Below are 25,859 nucleotides of genomic sequence, written 5' to 3' on the forward strand. Positions count from 1 at the left end.
CTTTTCCCCTTAATTCACCCCATCTCCTTCTGTCATTTGCAGATTCTTTCTCCATTCATACATATAATTGTTTTCCGACCTGATCATTTCACCTGATGTTCCTGAGGTCAATGCCCAAAATGACATAGCTGCATCATTTCCAATTTGATTTCTAGTTCTTTATGATAAATATGATCTGAAGGTCAAGGTGAAAAAAGTCCAATCTAAGGTACTTGCTGTGAAATGCGTCGTGCTAGCAATTTCTGTCCCATTATGTTCAGATCATGAATGTCATTCTCTCTCTCTCTTCAGATACCATGCCCTAAGAGGGCATTGGCGACCATGGACTTCCATGTGTTGGTCCATGATTATTCTTGATAAAGTACTGCAGGGGCTTGCAGTTGCCTTTTACATGTTGTAGCCCACCAGTGCACTCTCCCAATTTTACTACATCATAGGCATAGGATTTGCAGGTTGATACTCAATCTGGTTGACCACATTATGAACAAGTCATCAAGTCCTGGAGTGGAATTCAAACCTGGAGTTTCTAGCAGGATGCTACTACTGTTCTAAACATCATGACATGCTGCAAAATAAAGTTCTCTATTATGTGTATTAACGGAGGTGGCAAACAGTTTCAAAGGTACTTTTATTAAATCTTTAACACACTAATGAAAGTCAATCACACAGACGGTGATCACTGTACACAGTGCAGCTGATTTACAATAACATCCAACAGAAAATTCCTCAGATTTAGGCGATGCAGTTATACAGCTTCATTTATTAGTTTGCTGAGTTTTTGAATCTTGGTTTTCGTGGACATATCAGCGTACTTATCACCAACACTGACAATCATTCCACCCAGGATTGACGGATCAGTCTACAATTTAAAAAAAAGTTTGTTACTTTCTTATGATGTGCTTTCAAAGTTAGTGCTTGATGATAAATCATATGAAACGTGAGAAGTATTCATCTGGTTCTCTTGATAACTCGCTGATTTTAAGCAACAAATACTTGAAGCAGACAAACAAGAAAGATAATTTCCAATCTATGTCAAGTTAGTTGATCTCACCTGGACAAGTGGCAGGAATTATATAACTAGCTACACTAGCACTTGATTTGTTTAATGTGGAGGTACGAAGGGCAGGGTGGTGGGGGTACAGTCGGAAAACCAACAGAGTGCTTTCTAGTAACTTCTACTGGAAGTGCATCTGTGTGAACAGCAGCTGAGCAGCAGGGGCATAATTTGTGGTTCACGTGGTAATATAAACAGAATCACAAATAATCCAGGTAAAGTCGATTTTGATTTATTCAGCCACCAAATTTTGAGTCAGGCTAGCACATGTAGACATGTACTGTAGCAAGAAGTAAACTTCTCAGGAAGGGCAAGATAAAAATGAGCTGAAAAAGGTACAAATGTTGCTTGAACGTTTACTGTTTTGGGGATTTTCTCCCTTTTGTTTTCTGTAATTCGTCACTTTTTTTTGACTTGCTCACTATTTCTTCTGGGAAGAGAAGATGATAAAAATTAAAATTGGAATTTAGGAAAAGACAGAAAAATTGAAAACAAAAATTTTAGAAATTGAATATCTGCATGAATAATATGGCGGTGGGAGCTTGAGTGTAAACTAGTCAGTAGATGCTAGGATCCAATCACAATTTGCTTTACCACCCTCAAAATGAAATAAATTGTGTCCATGTATTGTTATTTTATTATAAAAAACTTTAAAGTTTTTCTGTTCATGTCCGCTCTTGTTCACCAAACTGAGTTTTAAATATTCCCATTAAAATGTGTCCACATTTCTAATGAAACTGACTTAAGAAAACTTGTCGTGCTGTAATTACACCTTCCCTCAACAGTAGCAACTTGACGTTGAGGTTTTACATCTCCCTGTACCACAAGAAGACTTCTATGCTCCAATAAACTTCTTTATTTTGGTTTTTAAGTTGCCTGTCTTGGCTAAACATGAAGATAAATATATAAGCATGACAGGAAAGTAGTTAGTGTTATAGCAGAAAGTGGTCCCCACTTAAGTGGAAATGTTTCCTCTGCATCTTCAATATCAAACGCTTTCATAATCTTGAAGTCCTCTTATAGGTCACCCTTCAGCTTTCTGCTTTTTAGCAAAAAGAGCCACAGCCAATTCTGGCCAATTGTTTATGCTTCTTACCTTGGTCTCCAGTTTCAGGGTTTCATTTTTCTTCAGAAAACCATTAAGAGCAGATTTTAGCTCTGAAAGATTTACTTCATCCAGGGGCTGCCAAACGAAGAAAGAAAATGTGCAATTTAGATTATCAAGCAGCCTTTGTTCAACTTGCAGTTCCTTACATGGTTTAGTTATCTATGTAACTAACTAACTTCACAATCAGGCTCAATAATTACTCTGGTATCCATACAACAAACAGTTGTGGCAGTCCATGGCGCCCAACAGCTGATTTCATTTCCTGCAATGTTCCTTTGCTTGTACAGGTCAGTGACTGCTTCTTCCGTCAATTAATTCTCACTGTGCTCAGAGAAGAAATAGCTTTAAAGCTGACACTCTAAATCTTGCTGACCCATATAGATTCCCAGCAAATTAATGTTCTGTTTTTCGCTCAAATGGCTCCACTTGTCTTCAAACTCAGCCCTTTCCTGCTAAATCTCAAGTTTCCCTAGGCCTTCACATCAATTACCTCTTCTGCTCAATTCTCTCTTGGTAACTGGCCCATTTTATCTTTGTTAATTTCCTTTGGCTCAAGTACTCCTAGTACAAACAATTTGGCTGGATCATTACATTTTGTTTTTTACACCTTTCAAATATTAGCCAGCAGTGCTTAGCTTTCATCCTCAATTCTCCTTAACCCCATCAGGATTTTTGGCCTCACTTTCGCTTATCTCAAATTTTCTGTTACTAATGTCATCTCCAAGTGCTCAGTTTTTACTTCTTCAAGCCAAATACTGTTTTCCCCTTCGATAACTATTAAATCTGTACAAGAGCACAAATTGATCTGAGACTATTATATTTTTCCCATAAGTGGGAATTTTTTTCAGCCCTAGATATGTACAGGAAAAAGCTTCACCATCAACTCTCTCTTCCCATTGTAATATTCTGCATCTTTCATTATTTTGTCCTTTCTCTTCATTTCTCTAATATTCTTGAGGCTTAGAAGTCTAAACTTTGTGTTACCTCATCCTCTCTTTTCAATGTGGTTGGAGAATCCCCTGCGAGGGGATTTTCACAGTAACTTCATTGCAGTGTGAATATAAGCCTACTTGTGACTAATAAATAAACTTTAACTTTAATCCTTGGTGCTTTACCTCACTTTTTCAATAAAAACAATAAAAAGGGCAGCACGGCGGTACAGTGGATAGCATTGCTGCCTCACAGTGCCAGGGACCCAGGTTCAATTCTGGCCTCGGGTGATTGTCTTTGTGGAGTTGCATATGCTCCCTGTTTCTGCATGGGTTTTCTCCGGGTGCTCTGGTTTAATTCCAAACTCCAAAGATATGCAGGTTAGGTTGATTGGTCATGCTGAATTGCCCCTCAGTGTCGGGGAGATTAGCAGGGTAAATACATGGGGATATGGTGTTAGGGCCTGGGTGGGTTTGTTGTCGGTGTAGTTTCGATGGGCCAAATGGCTTCCTTCTGCACTGTAGAGATTCTATGATTCTCTTCCCTAGTGACCAATATAAGTGAGAAAAACTGCTCGAAGTCTTTTTTAAAATTCCTTCATGGGAATATAAACATTATTGGCAAAACCAGTATCCGCTGCTCATTGCAAATTGCCCTGGAAATGGTGATGGTGAGAGGCCTTCTTGAAACATGCAGACCATCTGGTGTAAATACACCGACAGTGCAGATCTTAACATTTAACACACTTTACCAATACAACTTTACACTAAAGAAATCATTTTACCTGAGCAGTAGTGACTGAGCAGAGAACTTCCCCACGATGCGCACTCATGATCTTACCAAAAGCAGAAGCAACATCAGAGGTCTGGCGCAACCGGCCATTCTCAGCTAGCAAATCTGAAAAAATAAATAAGATCTCTACATAACCACCACTTAACACTTAATCTTGAAGGCCAGTTATCAGCACTTTTCAACTGTAATGAAGAGTTAACAGAAAGGTTAAAATGCTTTGGTCTGGAGGTAGAAACTCATACTGGGATTTGGTTCCAAATATGTCTTCAGCTCTGCAATTGAAGAGGGATTTCAATTTCACCTGAAATGACAATTATATGCTTTTTGCAATACTTACATGTAAAATAATTTAAAATTTAACCTCTCCAGTCCTGAAATCTATTGTTTGGAAATACCATTTGTCCAGAAATCTTTTGAGCAAACCCAAGCAACTTGTGACATCATTTCAGTATTGTACTTTGGGAGTGGAAACATGGAAGATACAGTATTTGGATAAATAAAATAATTTTTATGCCCAAAATGTTTTATCGCTTCAGGTAAATATTTATAGCTTTGGTACTTTTCTGTTTACGCAATTGTGGTTATGCATAGAAAATTCAGAAATCCAAAAATTACTTGGCCCCAAGCATTCTGGACTGGAGGGTTTACAGTGTATTGAGATCTTCCACAGGAATGTTGCATTATGAATTGAGACAAATATATTATATATTTTTGCGCTTGGAAGATGTGTTTTAATTTTTTTAGTTCTTACGGTGTCACTGGAAAGGCCAGCATGTGTTGCCATCCCTAATTGCCCTTGAGAAAGTGGTGATGGGCCATCTCCTTGAATGGCTGCTGTCCATCTGCCTGTGTACAGTGCACTGAACTTTGGACAAATACACAATCTTAAGCTGCAAGAACCAAGTGGAGTGCAAAAGTAGGAGAATTTAGTCACAGAGAGGTTGGGATATCATTCATGAAATCTTTTTGATCTATTTTGTATTTAATCAACCAATTTTACCAGTTCAATATTAGGAGCTATTTGAAATGGTTTTTGCGTTGTTTGAAATTTCAAAAGGTGGCAAATGATAAAATTAAGGTTAATAAATCATGAAGGAAATCGTGAGGAATATTGTAACTTCTGAAGTAAAACTGGATAAACATTTGAAGTGGAGGAAGATGATGTATTATAGGAAGGTGCAATTAATTTCAGAGTGCTCTACAGCCAGCAGAAATTTAAAGAGCCAAACAGCCTCCTTCCAGTCTGCAAAGTTATGTTCCTCTATTTATCTATCAGATAACTGGAAGATAACCCTGCTTTTTGCATCAATTTTCATACTACTTAAAAGCTATGTTTATAGACTAATGCAGGGCAACAATTAAGACATCAGGGCTTCCTTTTCTGATTATTTCTTCAAGAATGCATCCATTTTAACACAATGACCAGAAAATTATGGCTGATGTACTTAGTTAATACTGTTTTGAGATTGTTCCTTTATTACCAGCTGATTCATCGTTCAGGTAGGATTAGGTAAACATGTTCAGTTCGCACATAATCAGACAACAATTGTGTCCCCTTTATGGCCAATCAATAAAAATATTTTCTCACTATAGCGGAAATACAGTTTTCTAACTGACACTATTGTGTTTATAAAGTAGCTACTCAATTTAAGTTAGTTTTAAGTTTAAGTTTATTTATTAACGTCACAAGTAGGCTCACATTAACATTGCAATGAAGTTACTGTGAAAATCCCCGAGTCGCCACACTCCGGTGCCTGTTTGGGTACAGTGAGGGAGAATATAGCAAGGCCGATGCACCTAACCAGCACATCTTTCCGATTGTGGAAGGAAACCAGAGCACCCGGAGGAAACCCACGCAGACACGGGGAGAACGTGCAGACTCCGCACAGACAGTGACCCAAGCCGGTAATTGAACCCGGGTCCCTGATGCTGTGAAGCAGCAATACTAACCACTGTGCCACCATGCTACCCATCTATATTGAGATGCTGTTATCAATGATTTGACATTAAAATTATCGAAATATTGACTAGCTACAGTTGTATTATGACTTCTTATTCAAACATTCTAGCCGGAATTTTACTGGCACGCCTGTCCCGATTCCTGAGGCGGGCGAGGCTCGGAGAGTGGCATTCTTTGCTGGCCTTGGGCGGGATTGTACAAAATTCGGGCGGGCATGCCGGTAAAATTTCACCCTCTGTTTTTGCAATGTTGTACGGATTACTGAAAATATTGTCAAATGCAAAAGTACTGACAATCACTTACTGACAAAGTTGAGCATCATTGGGGAAATTTTCTGCTTCGACAAGACGTCACTCACAGTTTTTTGCTTGATATTGCGCTTAATGTGGGGATTGTTGACCACTCCAAAGAACTTGGGATCTTTCATCAGCAACTGCAACATAAACAAGGAGATGAAACTGTTAACAAGTCAAATCATAGCAAATAAGAGTGTTTTTTTAAAGACGATATCCAGAATGATGGAAATATGGGTGGCGCAGTGATTAGCGCTGCTGCCTCACAGCACCAGGGACCTGGGTTCGATTTCTGGTTTGGGTCACAGTCTGTCTGGAGTCTGCACATTCTCCCCGTGTCTGCGTGGGGTTCCTCTGGGTCCTCCGGCTTCCTCCCAGTCCAAAAGACGTGCTGGTTAGGTGCATTGTCATGCTAAATTCTCCCTCAGTGTACCGGAGTGTGGCGACTAGGGGATTTTCACAATCACTTCATTGCAATGTTAATGTAAGCCTACTTGGGACACTTATAAATAATTTTAAACTCACCAATGCCCTATACAATTGCAGTAAAAAATCCTTATTTCTATACTCAAATCCTCTCGCTATGAAGGTCATTGGCCTTCTTTACTGCTTCGTGTACCTGTGTGCTTACTTTCAGCGACTGATGCACAAGGACACCAGGGTCTCGCTGAATATCCACCTCTTCAAATAATAATCGGCCTTCCTATTTTTGCTATCAAAGTGGATAACCTCACATTTATCCACATTATACTGCAACTGCCATGCATATGCCCACCACTCAACCTGTCCAAATCATGCTGAAGCATCTTTGCATCATCCTTACAGTTCACCCTCCACATAACTTGGTATCATCTGCATCAAGGGGAAAGATGCTGCTTCTTCTCATTGATGTTGCCTCTCTGAGCAGCATCAGAAATTAGGAATCTTTACCACTCCATGACAATGTTTTTCATTTTGACCCCAATTTTACAGTTACCTTTAAAACGCCAAGGTTCTACAACTTTAAATTAATCTCTCTTTCATTCAATATAAAGGCTGGAAAGAATATCCAACTTACAACTATCTTGTGTAGTTCCTGTTCCACTTGGTCTAGTTTCTTCTGCTTGCTAGCAGCAGAGTATAAAGCTGTGGCATATCTACCTTCAACTCCATAGACTTGAATAGGTGGCTAGGGGTAAAAAGATCCACTATTAAATACATGGCAAATTTCAGTACAGCAAATAATAAATGAAAAGTAATAGTTCTCTAAATTTCACAATTAAATACGTACCAATGATACACAGTGAAGTGATTTATTATAGCATCTATTTTGCTGCAGCAAAATTGATTCAAGCTAATGAACTTATTGTGATGCATGCTGCCTTGTGTGATAAGCCATAATTTATTACCTCACATTGTCATTTGTAATCACCATCATCTTAATATCATACATCCCAAAATGCTGCCCAGTTAACAGTCCAGGCTTGTAGAAGGAGCGGGAAAGGCAATAATCTATAATTATAGTGCTCAATGTTTTTCACACAGATAAAGTGAACATTGTAAGAACATTTCAAGCGCTCAACAATATGCTTTACTGACAATTTGGGATTTGACTTCACCGCAATATGTTGGGGTGGCAGGAGAGGACGAGAACAATTTGGTTGCCAATTAATTTAAATAACATTCACATATTTTAAAGCTGTTTCTTGTTGAAAATCATTTTCCACCATCACCCCCCAGCTCCAAACAGTAATGTTAATTTCCAATTCTTCCCGTCATCTTGGAGACACTGGACCCTGCACAGAAAACCAACCCTAATACTCCATCAACGAGATTGCAAGTAATGGATGGAGTCTATTCACCCTTAATCCCTTCCATTCTTAATGCACATCTTGTTTGAGGTAGTCAGGGAGGGAAGGGGGAACAAGGGCATCTCCACCACCAGTACAAGTGCATTGATGGATCAAAACATTGAATCAATGCTGCAACAGTAACTTTAATAATCTTTAAAAAAATGTTTCTCACGCTATATTACTATGGGAATGAGTCATATAGGTAGACTAGAACAGAATTTTATTGCCATCTCCTCCAAAAGGGTATATGAGTGGGAATAAATTAGAAAGTAATTTGTAGTAGAATGTCATCTAGGTGAGGGAATCAAGCTTGGATATAGGTCGCACATCAAGGGGTAGAGTCAAGGCAGGTGGACAAAATAGTAATATGGGACATAAGGATTGGAGAATGGTAAGAAGGGACAATGAGGAAAAAAAACCCCTAAGAATATACCAAGACTCAAGACTAGATTTTACATTGATAACAAAAAGACAAACTACAGGTTCTGTATCTGATTGTGTGCAGCATTTGTCACAAAGTAAATTAGTTAATAGCACACATTGAAGACAATAAATTTGATCTGATAGCCATTACGGAGGTGGTGTCTGCAGGATGACAAGAGTGGGTCCTGAACATTGAGGGGCATACGACATTCAAAAGAACAGGAAACTAGGTAAAGATGGGGGTTAGCACTGTTAATCAAGGATGGTATTGGTGCAGTAGTTAGAGATGACCTTGGTTCAGGAGATGAGATGTAGAGTTGGCTTGGGTGGAAATGCAGGAGAAAGAAGTCACCAGTGGGAGTGGTCTACAGGTCCCATTACAGTAACCACAAGACAGAACAAAGCACACAAGAAGAAATATTGGTTGCTTGCGATAAAGAGACGGTAATAATCATGGAGGATTTTGATCTACACATCAAAAATCAGATTGACAGTAGTAGCCTGGATGAGGAGTTCATAGAATGATTTTGAGATAGTTTCTTAGAAGAGCATGTTTTAGAAACAACCACTGAGCAGGTTATATTAGATTTCGTATTATGTAACATGACAGGATTAATTAATGTCCTCAGAGTAGAGGCACCCCTAGTTAGCAGTGACCAGAATATGATTAAATTTTACATTGAGTTTGAAAGGGAGAAGAGTGGGTCTAAGCAGGTATTTTGAATTTAAATAAGGGCAACTATGTGGACATGGCAGTTGAGTTAGCTGAAGTGAACTGGGATACGAGCCTAGAGGTTAGATCAAAAGAGACGCAGTGGCAGACAAATAAAGCGGATGTTCCAGAATAAGCATATTCCAATTCTAAGGGGAGGACCCACCATCTATGGTTAATTAAATAAATTAAGGGAAGGACAGAAGCCAGGTGGTTGCAGAGAATTGACAGACGCCAGAGGGTGGTTGCAGAGAATTGTTTTTTTAAATTGGAGGCCTGTGACCAGCGGTGTGCCTCAGGGATCAGTGCTGGGTCCACTTTTATTTGTCATTTATATTAATGATTTGGATGAGAATTTAGGAGGCATGGTTAGTAAGTTTGCAGATGACACTAAGATTGGTGGCATAGTGGACAGTAAAGAAAGTTATCTCCGATTGCAGCGGGATCTTGATCAATTGGGCCAGTGGGCTGACGAATAGCAGATGGAGTTTAATTTAGACAAATGCGAGGTGATGCATTTTGGTAGATTGAACTGACTTACTCAGTTAATGGTAGGGCGTTGGGGAGAGTTACAGAACAAAGAGATCTAGGGGTACAAGTTCATAGCTCCTTGGAAATGGAGTCACAGGTGGACAGAGTGGTGAAGAAGGCATTCAGCATGCTTGGTTTCATCGGTCAGAACATTGAATACAGGAGTTGGAATGTCTTGTTGAAGTTGTAAAAGACATTGGTAAGGCCACACTTGGAATACTGTGTGCAATTCTGGTCACACTATTATAGAAAGGATATTATTAAACTAGAAAAAGAGTGCAGAAAAGATTTACTAGGATGCTACTGGGACTTGATGGATTGAGTTATAAGGAGAGGCTGGATAGACTGGGACTTTTTTCTCTGGAGTGTAGGAGGCTGAGGGGTGATCTTATAGAGGTCTATAATACTGTGTGCAATTCTGGTCACACTATTATAGAAAGGATATTATTAAACTAGAAAAAAAGTGCAGAAAAGATTTACTAGGATGCTACTGGGACTTGATGGATTGAGTTATAAGGAGAGGCTGGATAGACTGGGACTTTTTTCTCTGGAGCATAGGAGGCTGAGGGGTGATCTTATAGAGGTCTATAAAATAATGAGGGGCACAGATCAGCTAGATAGTCAATATCTTTTCCCAAAGGTAGGGGAGTCTAAAACTAGAGGGCATAGGTTTAAGGTGAGAGGGGAGAGATACAAAAGTGTCCAGAGGGGCAATTTTTTCACAGAGGGTGGGGAGTGTCTGGAACAAGCTGCCAGAGGTAGTAATAGAGACGGGTACGATTTTGTCTTTTAAAAAGCATTTAGGTAGTTACATGGGTACGATGGGTATAGAGGGATATGGGCCAAATGCAGGCAATTGAGATTAGCTTATGGGTTTTTAAAAAAAAAAGGGCGGCATGGACAAGTTAGGCCGAAGGGCCTGTTTCCATGCTGTAAACCTCCATGACTCTATGATCAAACTCGAGGAAACAGCATATAACTGTGGAAAGATGGGTGGCAAATCAGATGATTGGTCAGAGTATAAACAACATCAGAGCATGACTAAAAAATTAATTAGGAGAAAGAATTAGAGTATGGGAGAAGCCAGCTAGAAATGTAAAACAGGTAGCAAGAGTTTCGACAGGTACTTATAAAGGAAATGTCTAAGTGAAGTGAGTGTTTAGTCCTCTAGAGTGACAATGGGGAGTTAACAGTATATAATAAGGAAATGGCAGATGAAATGAACAAATGTTTTGCTTCTGTCTTCAGTGTAAAAGATATCACTAGGGTAGCGGTACTGAGTAAACTGATGAAACTGTGGGCAAACAAGTCTCCGGGTCCTGATGGTCTTCACCATAAGGTCTTAAAAGAGGTGGCAAATGAGATGCGTTGATGTTAATTTTCCAAATTTTGCCATACTAGAAAGGTTCCATCAGATTGGAAAGTGACAAATATAATCCTTCTATACAAGAAGGGAGGGAGGCAGAAAACAGAAAATTATAGGCCTATTGGTCTAATGTCTGTCATGGGAAAGGTGTTAGAATCTATCATTAAAGAGATTATAGCTGAAATTTAGAAAAAATGAAGGTAATCAAGAAGAGTCAGCATGGTTTTGTGAAAGGGAAATTATGTTTAACCAGCTTATCAGAGGGCTTGGAAGGAGTAACATGCACTGTGGTCAAAGGTGAGCCTGTGGATGTACTGGACTTGGATTCCCAGAAGGCATTTGATAAGGTGCCACGTCAAAGGTTATTGTAGAAAATAAAAAGCTCACGGTGTAGGTGGTAACATATTAGCATGGATAAAAGATTGTTTGACTCCAGACAACAAATATGCATAAATTGGTCTTTTTCTGATTGTCAGGATGTGACAGGTGGAGTCACGCGGCAGTCTGTGATAATGCTTCAACTTTTTACAATTTATATCAATCACTTAGATAAGGAGAGTGAAGGCATGATAGCTAACTATGCAGATGACACAAATATAGGTAGAAAAACATGCTGTGAAAAGGACATAAGGAGGTCGCAGATGAGATAGATAGGTTGAATGAAAGAGCAAAAATCTGTCAGATGGAGTAATAATGTGGGAAAATGTGAAGTTGTTCACTTTAGCAGGAAAAATAAAAAAGCAGAATGTTACTTCAATGGAGAATTCTGAGATGCAGAAAATCTAGGTATTATGCGTGAGCCACAAGAAGTTGGTATGCAGGTAAAGCAAGTAACTAAGACTGATCTTTCATGAATCACTGGAGGCAGGGAGGGTGATGTGGAGATGCCGGCGTTGGACTGGGGTAAACACAGTAAGAAGTTTAACAACACCAGGTTAAAGTCCAACAGGTTTATTTGGTAGCAAAAGCCACACAAGCTTTCGAAGCTCTAAGCCCCTTCTTCAGGTGAGTGACTCACCTGAAGAAGGGGCTTAGAGCTTCGGGCAGGGAGGGTCCCAGAGGACTGGAAAATAGCTAATGTAACACTGTTGTTTAAGAAGGGAGGGAGGCAGCAGATGGGAAATTATAGGCCGGTTAGCCTGACTTCGGTCATTGGCAAGATTTTAGAATCCATTATTAAAGATGAGATCGCGGAGTACTTGGAAGTGCATGATAAAGTAGGACTGAGTCAGCACGGCTTCGTGAAGGGGAGGTCATGTCTGACAAATCTGTTAGAGTTCTTTGAGGAGGTAACAAGGAAGTTGAAGGAGAACCAGTGGACGTGATTTATTCAGATTTCCAAAGGTGCCACATAGGAGATTGTTAAATAAGTTAAGAGCCCATGGTGTTGATAAGATCCTGGCATGGATAGAGGATTGGCTGACTGGCAGAAAGCAGAGTGGGGATAAAGGGGTCTTTTTCAGCATGGCAGTCGGTGACTCGTGGTCTGCCTCAGGGATCGGTGCTGGGACCACGACTTTTCACAATATACATTAACGATTTGAAAGAAGGAACTGAAGGCACTGTTGCTAAGTTTGCAGCTGATACAAAGATATGTAGAGGGATAAGTAGTATTGAGGAAGCAGGGGGACTGCAGAAGGACTTGGACAGGTTTGGAGATTGGGCAAAGAAGTGACAGATGGAATACAATGCAAGGTTATGCACTTTGGAAGGAGGAATGGAGGCATAGATTATTTTCTAAATGGGGAAATGCTTAGGAAATCAGAAACACAAAGGTACTTGGAAGTCATTGTTCAAGATTCTCTTAAGGTTAACATGTAAGTTCAGTCAGCAGTTAGGAAGGCAAATGCAATGTTAGCATTCATGTCGAGAGGGCTAGAGTACAAGAGCAGGAATGTACTTCTGAGGCCATATAAGGCACTGGTCAGACCCTGTTTGGAGTATTGTGAGCAGTTTTGGGCCCCATATCTAAGGAAGGATGTGCTGGCCTTGGAAAGGGTCCAGAGGAGGTTCACAAGAATGATCCCTGGAATGAAGAGCTTGTCGTATGAGGAATGGTTGAGGATCCTAGGTCTGTACTTGTTGGAGTTTAGAAGGATGAGGGAGGATCTTATTGAAACTTACAGGATACTGCAAGGCCTGGATAGAGAGGATGTTTCCACTAGTAGGAAAAACTGGAAGAAGAGGGCACAACCTCAGGCTAAAGGGACGATCCTTTAAAACAGAGATGAGGAGGAATTTCTTCAGCCAGAGAGTGGTGAATCTGTGGAACTCTTTGCTGCAGAAAGCTGTGGAGGCCAGGTCATTGAGTGTCTTTAAGACAGAGATAGATAGGTTCTCGATTAATAAGGGGGTCAGGGGTAATAGGGAAAAGGCAGGAGAATGGGGATGAGAAAAAGATCAGCCATGATTGAATAGCAGAGCAGACTCGATGGGCTGAATGGCCTAATTCTGCTCCTATATCTTATGGCTAATGGATACTGTTCTTTATTTTTATGAGAGGAATTAAATATAAAAGTAAAGGATATCGTTCTTCAGTTAGATAGGGGATTAGTGAGACCACATCTTGAAAACAGTGTGCAGTTTTGGTCTCCTTATTTAAGGAAAGATGTAAATGCATTGGAGGCGGTTCAGATGAGGTTTACTAGATTTATTCCTGGAATGAGTGAGTGTCTTATGTGTTAAGGATGGACAGAGTGGGCCTGTTTCCAGAAGAGTGAGGGGTGCCTTGGTTCAAGTAAATAAGATCCTGAAGGTCTCCACAATGTGGATGTGAAAAGAACTTTTCCTCTTGTGGCATAGTCCCAAACTAGGGGACACTGTTTTAAAATTAGGGATCACCCTTTTAGGAAAGAGATGAGGAAAAATTCTCTCTGAGGGTTGTGTGACTTTGGAACTCGCTGCCTCAGAAGATGGTGGAGATAGGGTCATTGAATATCTTTAAGGAGATGTAATAGATTTTAAGTGTGGGTGAGAAAGGGGTGTGAATGGGCAAAAAAAAAACAAGAGGCAAGGCCTGTGTGATAGGGTGGAAAACAGGAGCGATTAAATAATAAAAGGGTTCATGATGCAATCTGAAACATTAAGTTTCCCACTCCAGAGCTGCTGCCAGACCAGCCCAGTATTTCCAGCTTTTATTGCTGTATTATGAGAAACAGTTTTGTAGGCAGCCAGTAAAAGTATTGATCTCTCCTGCGAAACTACTTCCGCAACTGGATTTTATCAAAACTAAAAGATAAATTAAAAGCTTTAAAATGCAGCCAATCACTTACTGTCACCAGTTTGCTCACTGGTTTGACCACCGTGGTGCTGAAGTAACGAACCTAAAATTGTCAAGGAAAATGTGTTAGCTTTAATTCACATTTAGAGTCACATTCTGTAGACATGGATCAAGCACATAGTTTAGCGTACAATGTAAGCTATTGAGGCACATAAAAGATTAGGATACGTAACCTGGGTACATAACTGCTTGTGCTTGTGTGTGGATTTAGTTCTCGGGAATAAGCTCCAGATTTCTACCATCTTGTGCATGAAAAATTGCTTCCTGATTTCAGTCCTCTTTGACCAGACACTAATTTTAAGATTATGTCCTCTTCTGATTGCCAAAGCAAATAGTTTTCTGCATCTGCCCGATCAAATCCATTTGTAATTTTACATACACTGATTAAATCACCCCTCAAAAATGCCTTAATTCAAGGTAATGCAAGTTAATTCTATGAAACCTTTCCTTAATATTAAATATTTCAGACCCAATGTCATTCTGTGAATCTACACTGTTGCCCATCCAACATCCAAGCTGAATGTGATGCACCAGATTCATATCACCAAAGTTCTATACACTTACATTTTGAACACACTTGAGATGAAGAACGTTTTGATTGTGTTTTGTGCCTGTTCACTATATTTTATATTAGATTTGTCCAATTTATCAGATCCAAAGTGAATGACCACACATTTCTCCAGATTGAATGACTTCTACAATAACTTCTGGGTTCAACATTGATTCAACAATTTCAAAGAACAACAACTGCTCTTTGCTTTTTCAGATTGCTGATGTTGGTAATGATTCTGTTTTTGCCATTTACAGCATCTCTTGACCCATCTATCGTCCCATTATCCATCCTTTTTCCTTGCACCATCATCCCATGATATTTAAATCATTCTGCCTTTCAACCTATCGAAGTTTAACTTCTTTTGTTCTTTCCTCCTCTCCCCCGACACATTCCTGTCTCTGTACCTGCTTAAAATCCATTGCCTCTGGAAATTTTTTCAGTTCTAATGGAAGGTTACCAAATTGAAACATTAACTGTTTCTTTCCCCACAGATGCCATCTGATTTGCTGAGTATTTGCAACATTTTGTTTGCATCTGCAATACCTATACCCACTCATTTAATCTGTTCATGTTTCTTTGTAATTTCTTGCTCCTGTCCTCACAACTTAAAGCATCCCTCCTAACTTAATGTTGCCTGCACGTTCAAACTTTTTCATTTACCATTTTTCAGTCAAGTTATCAACAGTCTATAGCCTTATATGCTATGGCGTTTCAAGTGCTCATCTAAATGCTTCTTAAATGTTGCGAGGCATAAGGTTATCCACAATTCTGTATGCTCCCATATTTGCTAATATTCTCTTGGGCAAAGCCTTATCAAATGCCTTCTGGAAGTCCAAAATAAACAACAGGTATAGACATTCCATGACACACCACACGCATAACCTCAAATAATTCAGTTAGACTACAGGCATGATTACACAATTTCTCTGATTGGTTGATGACTAAAGTGCTCATCATTGTCTCTGACAATAGATTCAGTAACTTGCCCACAATTGATGTTGAACTGTAGGTTTTCCCTCCTTAGATCATGGTATAACATTTACAATTTTTCAATCCAAAAGGCACAATTCCTCAATCGGTCAGGCAGAGACCTAAATTTGGAGACTCTACATTTACGGGCAACTTTCAGACCATCCTTTGTACACTTCATGCAGTACTGCTTCCGAGCCAGAAGTGGACTTTGTTTGTCAGGAGAATATGCAGTCCAGTTGATATCAACACAGTTGATATCAAAGAATCCCTATGGTGCAGAAGACACCATTCGGCCCATTGAGTCTGCATTGACACTCTGTCAAGAGCATCTTTTCACTCCATCTGACGAAGGAGTAGCGCTCCGAAAGCTAATGGCATTTGCTACCAAATAAACCTGTTGGACTTTAACCTGGTGTTGTTAAAACTCAAAGAGCATCTTACCCAGGCCCTCCCCCCCGCACCCTATCTCACATAACCCCAAAAGTTTCCCATGGCTAATCCATCTAATCCATTTTGGGACACTAAGCAGCAAATTAACATGGTTCCTAATTCACCTAACCTGCACATCTTTGGGCTATGGAAGAAAACCGGTGCACCCGAAGGAAATCCATGCAGATACAGGGAGAATGTGCAAACTCCACACGGTCACTCAAGGCCAGAATTAAACCCACGTCCCTGGAGCTGTGAGGTAGCAGTGCTAACCACTGTGCCACCATGCCATAATTTCTGCTGTATTAAAATAGATACTGTAGTTACACAATAAATAACAAGTGAATTAGAGTGGGTCACTTTGAAGAGCCATGTGTAGGTTTGAAAACCATGTCACAAACCTGCTGTACTTAAAACATGGCTGCAAATTATTAAATGTTATAAAAATCAAAACCATAAATGGCCATGATATATTTGCAACATTTCAATTTGACACAAGCAGACAGCAATGGTGTTACAAGTAAATTCACTAAATTAAACCTTATTTTAATACAAAAGCATGCACTGCAGATATTGGAATCTGAAACAAAAACAGAAAAGGCTGGAAAATCTCAGCAGGTTTGACAGGGGATTTTCACAGTAACTTCACTGCAGTGTTAATGTAAGCCTAATTGTGACACTAATAAATGAACTAAAAGCATCTGTGGAGCGAGAGAACAGTGCCAATATTTCAAGTCAGGGTGACTCTATGTTTCCCTCCTCTCCCTCAGTATAAATCTTATCCGATATTCCTCGTCTTCAGCTCTGACAAAGGGTCATCCAGACTCGATACATTGGCGTGGGTTTCCTCCAGGTGCTCCGGTTTCCTCCGGTCCCAACCAGAGCCCAAGGGTGTGTAGGTTAGGTTGACTGGCCATGGAAAATTGGCCCTTAGTGTCAGGGGGATTAGCAGGGCTACAGGGATAGGGCCTGGGTGGGCTTGTCGCCAGTGCAGACTGGATGGACCGAATGGCCTCTTTCCGCACTGTAGGGATTCTATGATTTATTCTCTCTCCACAGATGCTGTCAGACCTGCTGAGACTTTCCAGAATTTTCCGTTTTCTTAAATACACGCGGATTTATTGCAAACATTAGAAACTATAGAAAACTTAACAACACAGATTTCACCCGCGACATGACTTGAATTAAGGCATCTCTCCATCACCTTCAAACCCAGCCGAGCCGTGGTCGCCATCTTCTTTGCCCCTGATGTAGGTCAACCCAAGGCCTTGCTGCCACAAGAGGAAGGCTTTCCACGCAGGCGCGGCTGGGACGGGAGGAAGGCTTTCCACGCAGGCGCGGCTGGGACGGGAGGAAGGCTTTCCACGCAGGCGCGGCTGGGACGGGAGGAAGGCTTTCCACGCAGGCGCGGCTGGGACCGGAGGAAGGCTTTCTACGCAGGCGCGGCTGCGCCCAATGCATCCTGGGACCTGTTGGCTGGAAGAATAAAACCTTTGGTAGTACCGACTACAGCTCCCGGCGGCCTCTGCGGCACCAGGCGGCCCACGGGATCGGTGGACAACTCTCGCGCGAGAGGCAGCTGACTGTCCCTCTCCCCTCACCCACAGGGTTGAGGCCACCGACTGAATGCTGCAAACAGACGGCAGTGTTAGGGAAACAGAGTTAGCCTTTGCAGTCCGTATGATTCGTGTTCATCGTCTGATGGTTGTCTTGTATCCCTGCAGTGGAATTTATTTGACGAATTAGGCCAAATTGACAGATTAGAGACAGAATATTCCGACTGTGGGAGGAAACCCACGCAGATATGGGGAGAACGTGCAAACAGTGATCTAAGGCAGGAATCGAACCCGGGTCCCTGGTGCTTTCAGGCAGCAATGCTAACCACTGTGATAGGGATGATAAATTAGAGATTAGGACCGTTTTCCTTGAAGAGAAGGCCAAGAAGAGATTTGCTAGAGGTGTTCAAAATCATGAGAGACTAGACAGGGTAGATAGGGAGAAACTGTTCCCACTCGTAAAAAGACTGAGAGCGAGAGTGTGCACATTTTAAAGCGATTTGCAAAAGAAGCAAAAAGGTTAAGCGCATTGGACATGCTAAATGGCCCCTTTGTATCCAAAGCTGCCTTAGTTAAGTGGATTAGCCAAGTAATGCATGGGGTTGCAGGGATAGGGTGGGCGGAAAGGCTTGGGTGGGATGCTCTTTCGGAAATTTGGTGCAGACTTGATGGGCTGAATGACCTCCTTCTGCACTGCAGGGATTCTATGGTTATTACAGACTTGTTTGGCCCATCATGTCTGCACTGGGTCTCCAATGAGCATTATGACTTTGTGCCATTCTACTGTCTTTTCCCCATACCCCTGCATATTGTTTCTATTCAGATAATCATCTAAAACCTTCTTGAAAACCTCAACTGAAGTTGCCTCCATCACACTTCTGGGCAGTGCATTTCAGGCTTGAATCACTTGCTGTGTGTGAAAAAGTTTTTTTCTCACATCACGTTTGCTTCTTTTGCAAATCGCTTTAAATGTGCACACACTCGCTCTCAGTCTTTTTACGAGTGGGAACAGTTTCTCCCTACCTACCCTCTCTCTCATGATTTTGAACACCTCTAGCAAATCTCCTCTTGGCTTTCTCTTCAAGGAAAACTGTCCTAATCTCTAATTTATCTTCATAACTGAAGTTTCTCATCCCTCAAACCATTCTTGTAAACCTCTTCTGCACTCGCTCCAATGTTCTCACATCCTTCTTGTAGTGTGGTACTCAGAACTGTATGCAATTCTCCCGCTAAGGTCTAACAAGTGTTTTGCATAAGTTCAGTGTAACTTCCATGGTCTTTTATTCTATGCCCTTATTACAGTCCAGGAAAATGCATGCTTTATTAACTGCTATCTCCACCCGTCCTGCTATCTCCAATGATCTATGCACATAAACATCCAGGTCGCTCTGCTCCTGCACTCCCTTAAGAATTGTACCCCTTATTTTATATTGTCTCTCATGTTCTTCCCACCAAAATGCATCACCTCACACTTTTCCGCATTGAACTTAATCTGTCACTTATCTGCCTGCTTCCCCCAATTTATCTATGTCCTTTTGAAGTTCTACTCTGTCCTCACAATTTACAATGCTTTCAAGCTCCATGCAATCTGCAAACATTGTAATCTGTCCTCTGTACAACAAGATCTAGATCATAAAACTATATCAATAAAGTAAAAGCAAGTGTCTCAGTACTGACTTCTGAGGACCTCCACTAAAAACCTTCCCCCAGCTGAAAAATATCTATCGACTATTACTTTCTGCTTCCTATTACTCAGCCAATTTTGTATCCATGTTGCTACTGTCCTTTTTATTCCATGAGCTACAACTTTTCTCACAAGTTAGTTTTGTGGAACTGTATTGAATGCGTTTTGAAAGTCCATATATACCACATCAACAGCGTTCACCCTTTCTGTTACCTCTTCAAAAAACTCAAGCAAGTTAGTTAAATGTGATTTTCCCCTTTAGAAATCCATACTGGCTTTTCCTAATCAACCCACTTTTTTTTCCATGCGACTACTAATTCTATCCTGAATAATTGTTTCTAGAATCTTCCCCACTACTGAAGTTAAGGTTATTGTGATGTATTTATTTGGTGGCTTGCTGTAGTCAGATGACCTCTGCCATGAGACACTGATTGGAAACAGCCATGTTACCTAAAGCCTTGAAGGCATGCTTTGAATTAGTAGTGAAAGTAACTTATGAACATCATGTGTTTAACTTTAGGCCTCAAGGGGAAGAAGAGTTTATTGATTATTATGTGACTACAGTAGCATGGCTTGCAGATTCTGTTGAATTTAGACAACTTAAAGATGATCTAATTTAAGCTAGGCTTGTCTTGGGCAAGAGATCCTTCATTGAGAGTATATCTACTGACAGAGGAGAAACTAATTATCAAGAAAATGATTGACGTGCAGAAGTGCTGAGGTTGTAAATCATCAGACATATCCATGGCAGAACAGACCAGGCCTTGTCTTAAGCTAATCAATATTCCAGGCCTTAACAGCAGAAAGATCACAAAGGTCCCTCATGGTAGGCTGGTGCAAAAGGTTGGATCTCATGGGATAAAGGGGGAGGTGGCTAGATGGGTGGAGAACTGGCTTGGTCACAGAAGACAGAGGGTGGTAGTGGAAGGGTCTTTTTCCGGCTGGAGGCCTGTGACTAGTGGTGTTCCGCAGGGCTCTGTATTGGAACCTCTGCTGTTTGTGATTTATATAAATGATCTGGAAGGTGTAACTGGGGTGATCAGTAAGTTTGTGGACGACACAAAATTGGCAGCACTTGCAGATAGTGAGGAAAATTGTCAGAAGCTACAAAAGGATATAAACAGGCTGGAAATTTGGGCAAAGAAATGGCAGATGGAGTTCAATCCTGATAAATGCGAAGTGATGCATTTTGGTAGAAATAATGTAGGGAGGAGCTATACGATAAATGGCAGAACCATAAAGGGTGTAGATACGCAGAGGGACCTGGGTGTGCAAGTCCACAGATCCTTGAAGGTGACGTCACAGGTGGAGAAGGTGGTGAAGAAGGCATATGGCATGCTTGCCTTTATAGGATGGGGCATAGAGTATAAAAGTTGGGGTCTGATGTTGCAGATGTATAGAACGTTGGTTTGGCCACATTTGGAATACTGCGTCCAGTTCTGGTCGCCACACTACCAGAAGGACGTGGAGGCTTTGGAGAGAGTACAGAGGAGGTTTACCAGGATGTTGCCTGGTATGGAGGGGCTTAGTTATGAGGAGAGATTGGGTAAACTGGGGTTGTTCTCCCTGGAAAGACGGAGGATGAGGGGAGACTTAATAGAGGTGTATAAAATTATGAAAGGCATAGATAGGGTGAACGGTGGGAAGCTTTTCCCCAGGTCGGTGGTGACGTTCACGAGGGGTCATAGGTTCAAGGTGAAGGGGGGGAGGTTTAACACAGATATCAGAAGGACATATTTTACACAGAGGGTGGTGGGGGCCTGGAATACGCTGCCAGGCAAGGTGGTGGAGGCGGACACACTGGGAACGTTTAAGACTTATCTAGATAGCCATATGAACGGAGTGGGAATGGAGGGATACAAAAGAATGGTCTAGTTTGGACCAGGGAGCGGCACGGGCATGGAGGGCCGAAGGGCCTGTTCCTGCGCTGTTTTGTTCTTTGTTCTTTGTTGATTGAAATACTGAGGAGGAAATTGGACTCCCAGTTGAGATGGGAAAGAAAATATAAACACATATCTATATCAGCTGGGTGACTCTAAAATTATTATTTTTATTACCATGACTAGCTATGACTCATACTAGAGAAATTTCTAACCTTCAGACAAACCAGCAGTCTTATTTTTTTTAAAAGGCATTAATGCCCCTCCTGGAGTTGCACAAAGCTTCTTTGCATTTTAAATAAGAATTTTGGCCACCAGAGATGTGTCTACAAGGACACAAGTAGCTGTCTGTGACTCCTAATATCCAATGTTATGTTAATGGCCTGCCTGTTACCTACTCCCAAACACAATGGGTTTGAATCAGGGACCTCATTAGTCAACCTGAAACTACACTGTAACACGACCGAGATTGAGCTGTCTGAATTCCTTTAATGAATAAGCTGTTGGATCTTGTCTTCAGTCATTGTCTGACCTCCAAAGAGCACAGGACTCAAGGTAGCAGCCTGTGTCTGTCTACCATCTTACCATCGACCAGGTAGTAGCAGAAGGAACTCATCTACACTGAATTACTGGAACATTGGATCTGGTGCATTGAAGACTAATTTAGCTCTACGTGCCATCTCTCTTTGTGGAAGTCTCACATCTGGAGTGACTGATCACCCTGTGACAGTCAACCAAACAACCCTCTGAAGAAACGCTCCATTAGACTTTTGATTCTGGATTCAGGTAAAACCATAACTTGTATTTTTCTTGTGGTCTGGCCCTGTACCTCTTTCCCTTATCTCTCCTTTATTGCATGAGTGCAAAAGGGGTAGATATTGTGAAACTGCTTCCCCGCGTTGAGTGCGTGTGTGAAATACACAAACTTATGTTATCCTATCTCGAGTTTGTTGTGCGAATTATTCATAGAAGATTGGAATACTCTATATTAAAAATAAAAGTAATATTCTCGTACTCCATATTTAAGGGCTGGGAAAAATATGCCAGGTACCTGTGTCTTAAAATAATTTTAATGTAACTGCAATTTATATTCTTAAAAACAAAGGTGTTTGTATTGAGTTCATCTAATAAATATATTTGGCGCAAGGTGCAATTCAAGAATCCAATCTTTTGTTTTGCAGTATGCTTATTTTTATTGAAACAATGACATATGAATTGCATTGCTACAGTTCATGCTTGGGTCGCACTGCTACGGTTGATGCAGTTTAAACAGCATGCACAGCACATTCTGGGTAAGCATGTGCAGGAAGACTGCTGTGTGTTCATGACACCAGATGGAGGAGGTTGCACTTTTTGATATTACATTTTGGCAGCTGTTTACCTTGCCCCGCCCAATGGATCACTTTGCGTTGAAGTGGTATGGTGAAGCAGAAGAATCAAATGCAAAACTAAAATTCCAGAGGAAGAAGTAGCCAAAAAGAGAAGTCGGTAATGAGGGCAGAATGGTAAAAGAGAGTTGGAAACTGGATTATTTTGTTTCTAAACAGAAAGGGAGACCAATTTGCAATGAGGTGATAGCAGTTCCAAAAAAATACAATGTTAACAGACCTTATGAAATACGCCATTTCTCTCGCATGGCAAACTTTCCAGTGGGTTCTGCCCAATGTACTTGGGCAAACATTGAATGATGCAGTGACTTTGGCTAACTTTTGTTATGCTTGGTTACTTGCAAAAAAAATGGAAAGGTATTCTTGGAAGGCGAATTAGTGAAAGATTGCATCATCAAATCCTCAGATGTTTTATTTCTTGGGTTTAAAAACCAAGAGGAAATTGTTATAATTCAGGTCAGGAACTCCAAAGTGTTTTATGAAGTCCGCCTGGATCATAAGCTTTGCGATTTGAATTTGGCTGGGGTAAGCATGAGATGTTTCACTTCAGGTACGATTCAACTGACCCACTAGGGAGCTTTTACCAAACAAAGTTTATTTAGGAATACGGTTGGAAAGAAAATTAGCAATAACATTTACCAATTACAAACAAGAAAAAAAACCAACCATGATATTGTATAAACCTTAACATCTAAATACTGTTCTAACCAAACAAGTCCCATAAACAAAACCTTTGCCACAGGTTTAACACAGAAAATACAAATGCTCACATGATGCTGGAACTTAGTCCTTTGGTTGGGTGCTGCAGTTCTCTTGATGCACACACAGACAAGCTTGGAGTCAGAACAGCTTCCCAAAACACCAGGGAGAGAGAGAGACTCTAGGTACTAGCTAGCAAACCGCCAACAGCAGAATTGTCACTCCAGGAAGGCAAGAATACCTGTTTCCAGCTAGCCAGCAGAATTTACAAGACCGAAGAGCGAGAGAGAAAAAAACCTGCCTGCCGCTTAACAACCAGGAGAGCTTCTGACTCAAAATCAAAACTGAAAGTGAATCCTTGCATTCTTCTGGGGCGGAACCACCTTACTTTGACTTGTCAATTGATCTTCCCTCCCATAATGCAGGGTCATAAAAAAATCCCAGAAAGTACCTGAGGCCCAGAGTAAAAGTAAACAAAACCCCATTTAAACCATTGAAGCAGCAATAAAAGGACTTCTGGCAGACAGCCCGGCAACAATAAAAAAAAATAAAGCTGCTTAACTGCAGAGAACATGATTTCAGGAAACAAATATTTAAAGGTACACTCGCGTCACAAAATTATCAAACGTGTTAAATATCTGTAACTTAGCAGGCATTCTGTGAGTGGCAGAGGGCAAGAAGTCACTGCCGATCGGGCAGAGCAGCTTTTCAGATCTGTACACTCAGGTGAGGCTTTAAGTGTAACACTGGATGAATGCAAAGATCTTAATGACATTTCTCAGCTCTGCAAATGGTTTTGTTGTGTTTACAGTGATCTGAACGTGACAGAAGAATTTTTAGATCTCTTGGGAATACACGAGTGAGCACAGGACTCAGTATTTTGTTTGAGGCATTTACTAATTTTTTTATTTTTAGAAAAAATTGTATCAGTTACAACAGGTGGGTGCCCCTCCATGACAGGAATACACCATGGATTTGTAGTTTTGCTGACTGTTTGACCTATTTAATGTGCATTGAATAATACACCAAGAGGATTTCTGCGCTAAACTTGAAAAGACAGACTGAAAGCTGTAATGGGCAAAGTGGTAGAGATTCCCAACATCATATGCTTTCACTTTCTGCATCACTATCGGTTTGTGGAACTTGTGCACCAATTGAAGCAGAATTTGGAGACCTTGTTGTGTATACTGAAGTGCACTGCGCTTGCTAATCCATGGTAAAGTACTGAACTGCTTCTTGGCACTTGAATCCAGCAGTTTCTTGCACAGAAATCTCAAATATACCGAGGGTCAGAAGATGAAAGCTGGGTTTTGGATGTGGCTTTTCTGGCCGGCATCAGCGGACACCTGAACTTGTTGAATGAGTAATGGCGGGCGGGGGGGGGGAGGGGGCGGAAATCACCTCTTGTCCACACTGGTTGCTAGTGTAAGACAATCCATGCTGCACCTGCAGTTAATGTCCAATCAATTACCTTCATGTGACTATGATCATTTCTCAAATTTGTAAAAAAATGCTGGAAAAACACTCTGATCAAGGAAGTTAATTTGATCCATCAGTACGCATAGAAGTGCTGGATACACTGGCAGAGCGTTTTGAGAATTGCTTTTCTTCTCCGAGTGATTTGAAGCCTGTCATTGATCTGCCCAGCAATAGATAAGACCCTGCCTTGCAACAGCAGTAAGCCAGCATTCAAAGGGGAAGATGAAGTGAGAGTAATTTGAGTTAACCCCATTACAATAACTGTTCTCATGCATTACCAACTTGTTTCCGATTCTAGTCAGTCTCTGCACATGCACTACATACACCAGTGATGGACAACCTAGGCTAGTGAGTGGGCCACATCAGTTGCCCTCCTTCAACTTAGTGGGCTGCAAAATTGTTTTTTATTTGATTTGTTATTGTCACATGTATTAATATACAGTGAAAAGTATTGTTTCTTGCGTGCTATACAGACAAAACATACCGTACATAGGGAAGGAAAGGAGAGAGTGCAGAATGTAGTGCTACAGTCATAGCTAGGGTGTAGAGAAAGATCAACTTAATGCAAGGTAGGTCCATTCAAATGTCTGGTGGCAGCAGGGAAGAAGCTATTTTTGAGTCAGTTAGTATGTGTCCTCAGACTTTTGAGGTTTTTTTCCGATGGAAAAAGGCGGAAGGGAGTATGTGAGGGGTCCTTAATTATGCTGGCTGCTTTTCCAGGATGTGTAGTGTTATGGTGGTTATGGAAGTATGGACCATGTCAATTGATGGGAGGCTGGTTTGAGTGATGGACTGGGCTTTGTTCATGATCCTTTGTAGTTTCTTGTGAGTGAAGCTAACCCTGACCTCATGAATAAAACTAAATACCACTTAATACAGGCCAAATATTTCATAACCAGTTACGGAACATGCTTAAGTAATAAACTTCAAATGGCAAA

At 40.9% G+C, this 25,859-nt stretch overlaps 1 protein-coding gene across 2 annotated transcripts; it reads right to left on the reverse strand.

Moving 5' to 3' along the window:
- Window positions 1–604: 604 nt before the first annotated feature.
- Window positions 605–17,683, reverse strand: atp5po (ATP synthase peripheral stalk subunit OSCP). 2 transcript variants are annotated; one of them, XM_078232781.1, is made up of 7 exons: window positions 17,440–17,683; window positions 14,274–14,324; window positions 7,195–7,305; window positions 6,148–6,277; window positions 3,877–3,989; window positions 2,151–2,237; window positions 605–859 (listed from the first exon to the last, which is right to left on the reverse strand). In XM_078232781.1, the coding sequence occupies exons 1-7, from the start codon at window positions 17,467–17,469 to the stop codon at window positions 746–748; spliced, it is 636 nt and encodes a 211-aa protein (XP_078088907.1). In that variant the 5' UTR covers window positions 17,470–17,683; the 3' UTR covers window positions 605–745. The 2 variants fall into 2 exon arrangements, with proteins under 2 accessions (XP_078088907.1, XP_078088908.1); XM_078232782.1 differs by lacking the exon at window positions 7,195–7,305 and having other exon boundaries at window positions 17,440–17,585.
- Window positions 17,684–25,859: the final 8,176 nt, after the last annotated feature.

This window comes from Mustelus asterias, chromosome 17, assembly GCF_964213995.1.
Source record: "Mustelus asterias chromosome 17, sMusAst1.hap1.1, whole genome shotgun sequence".
Classification (NCBI taxonomy): domain Eukaryota; kingdom Metazoa; phylum Chordata; class Chondrichthyes; order Carcharhiniformes; family Triakidae; genus Mustelus; species Mustelus asterias.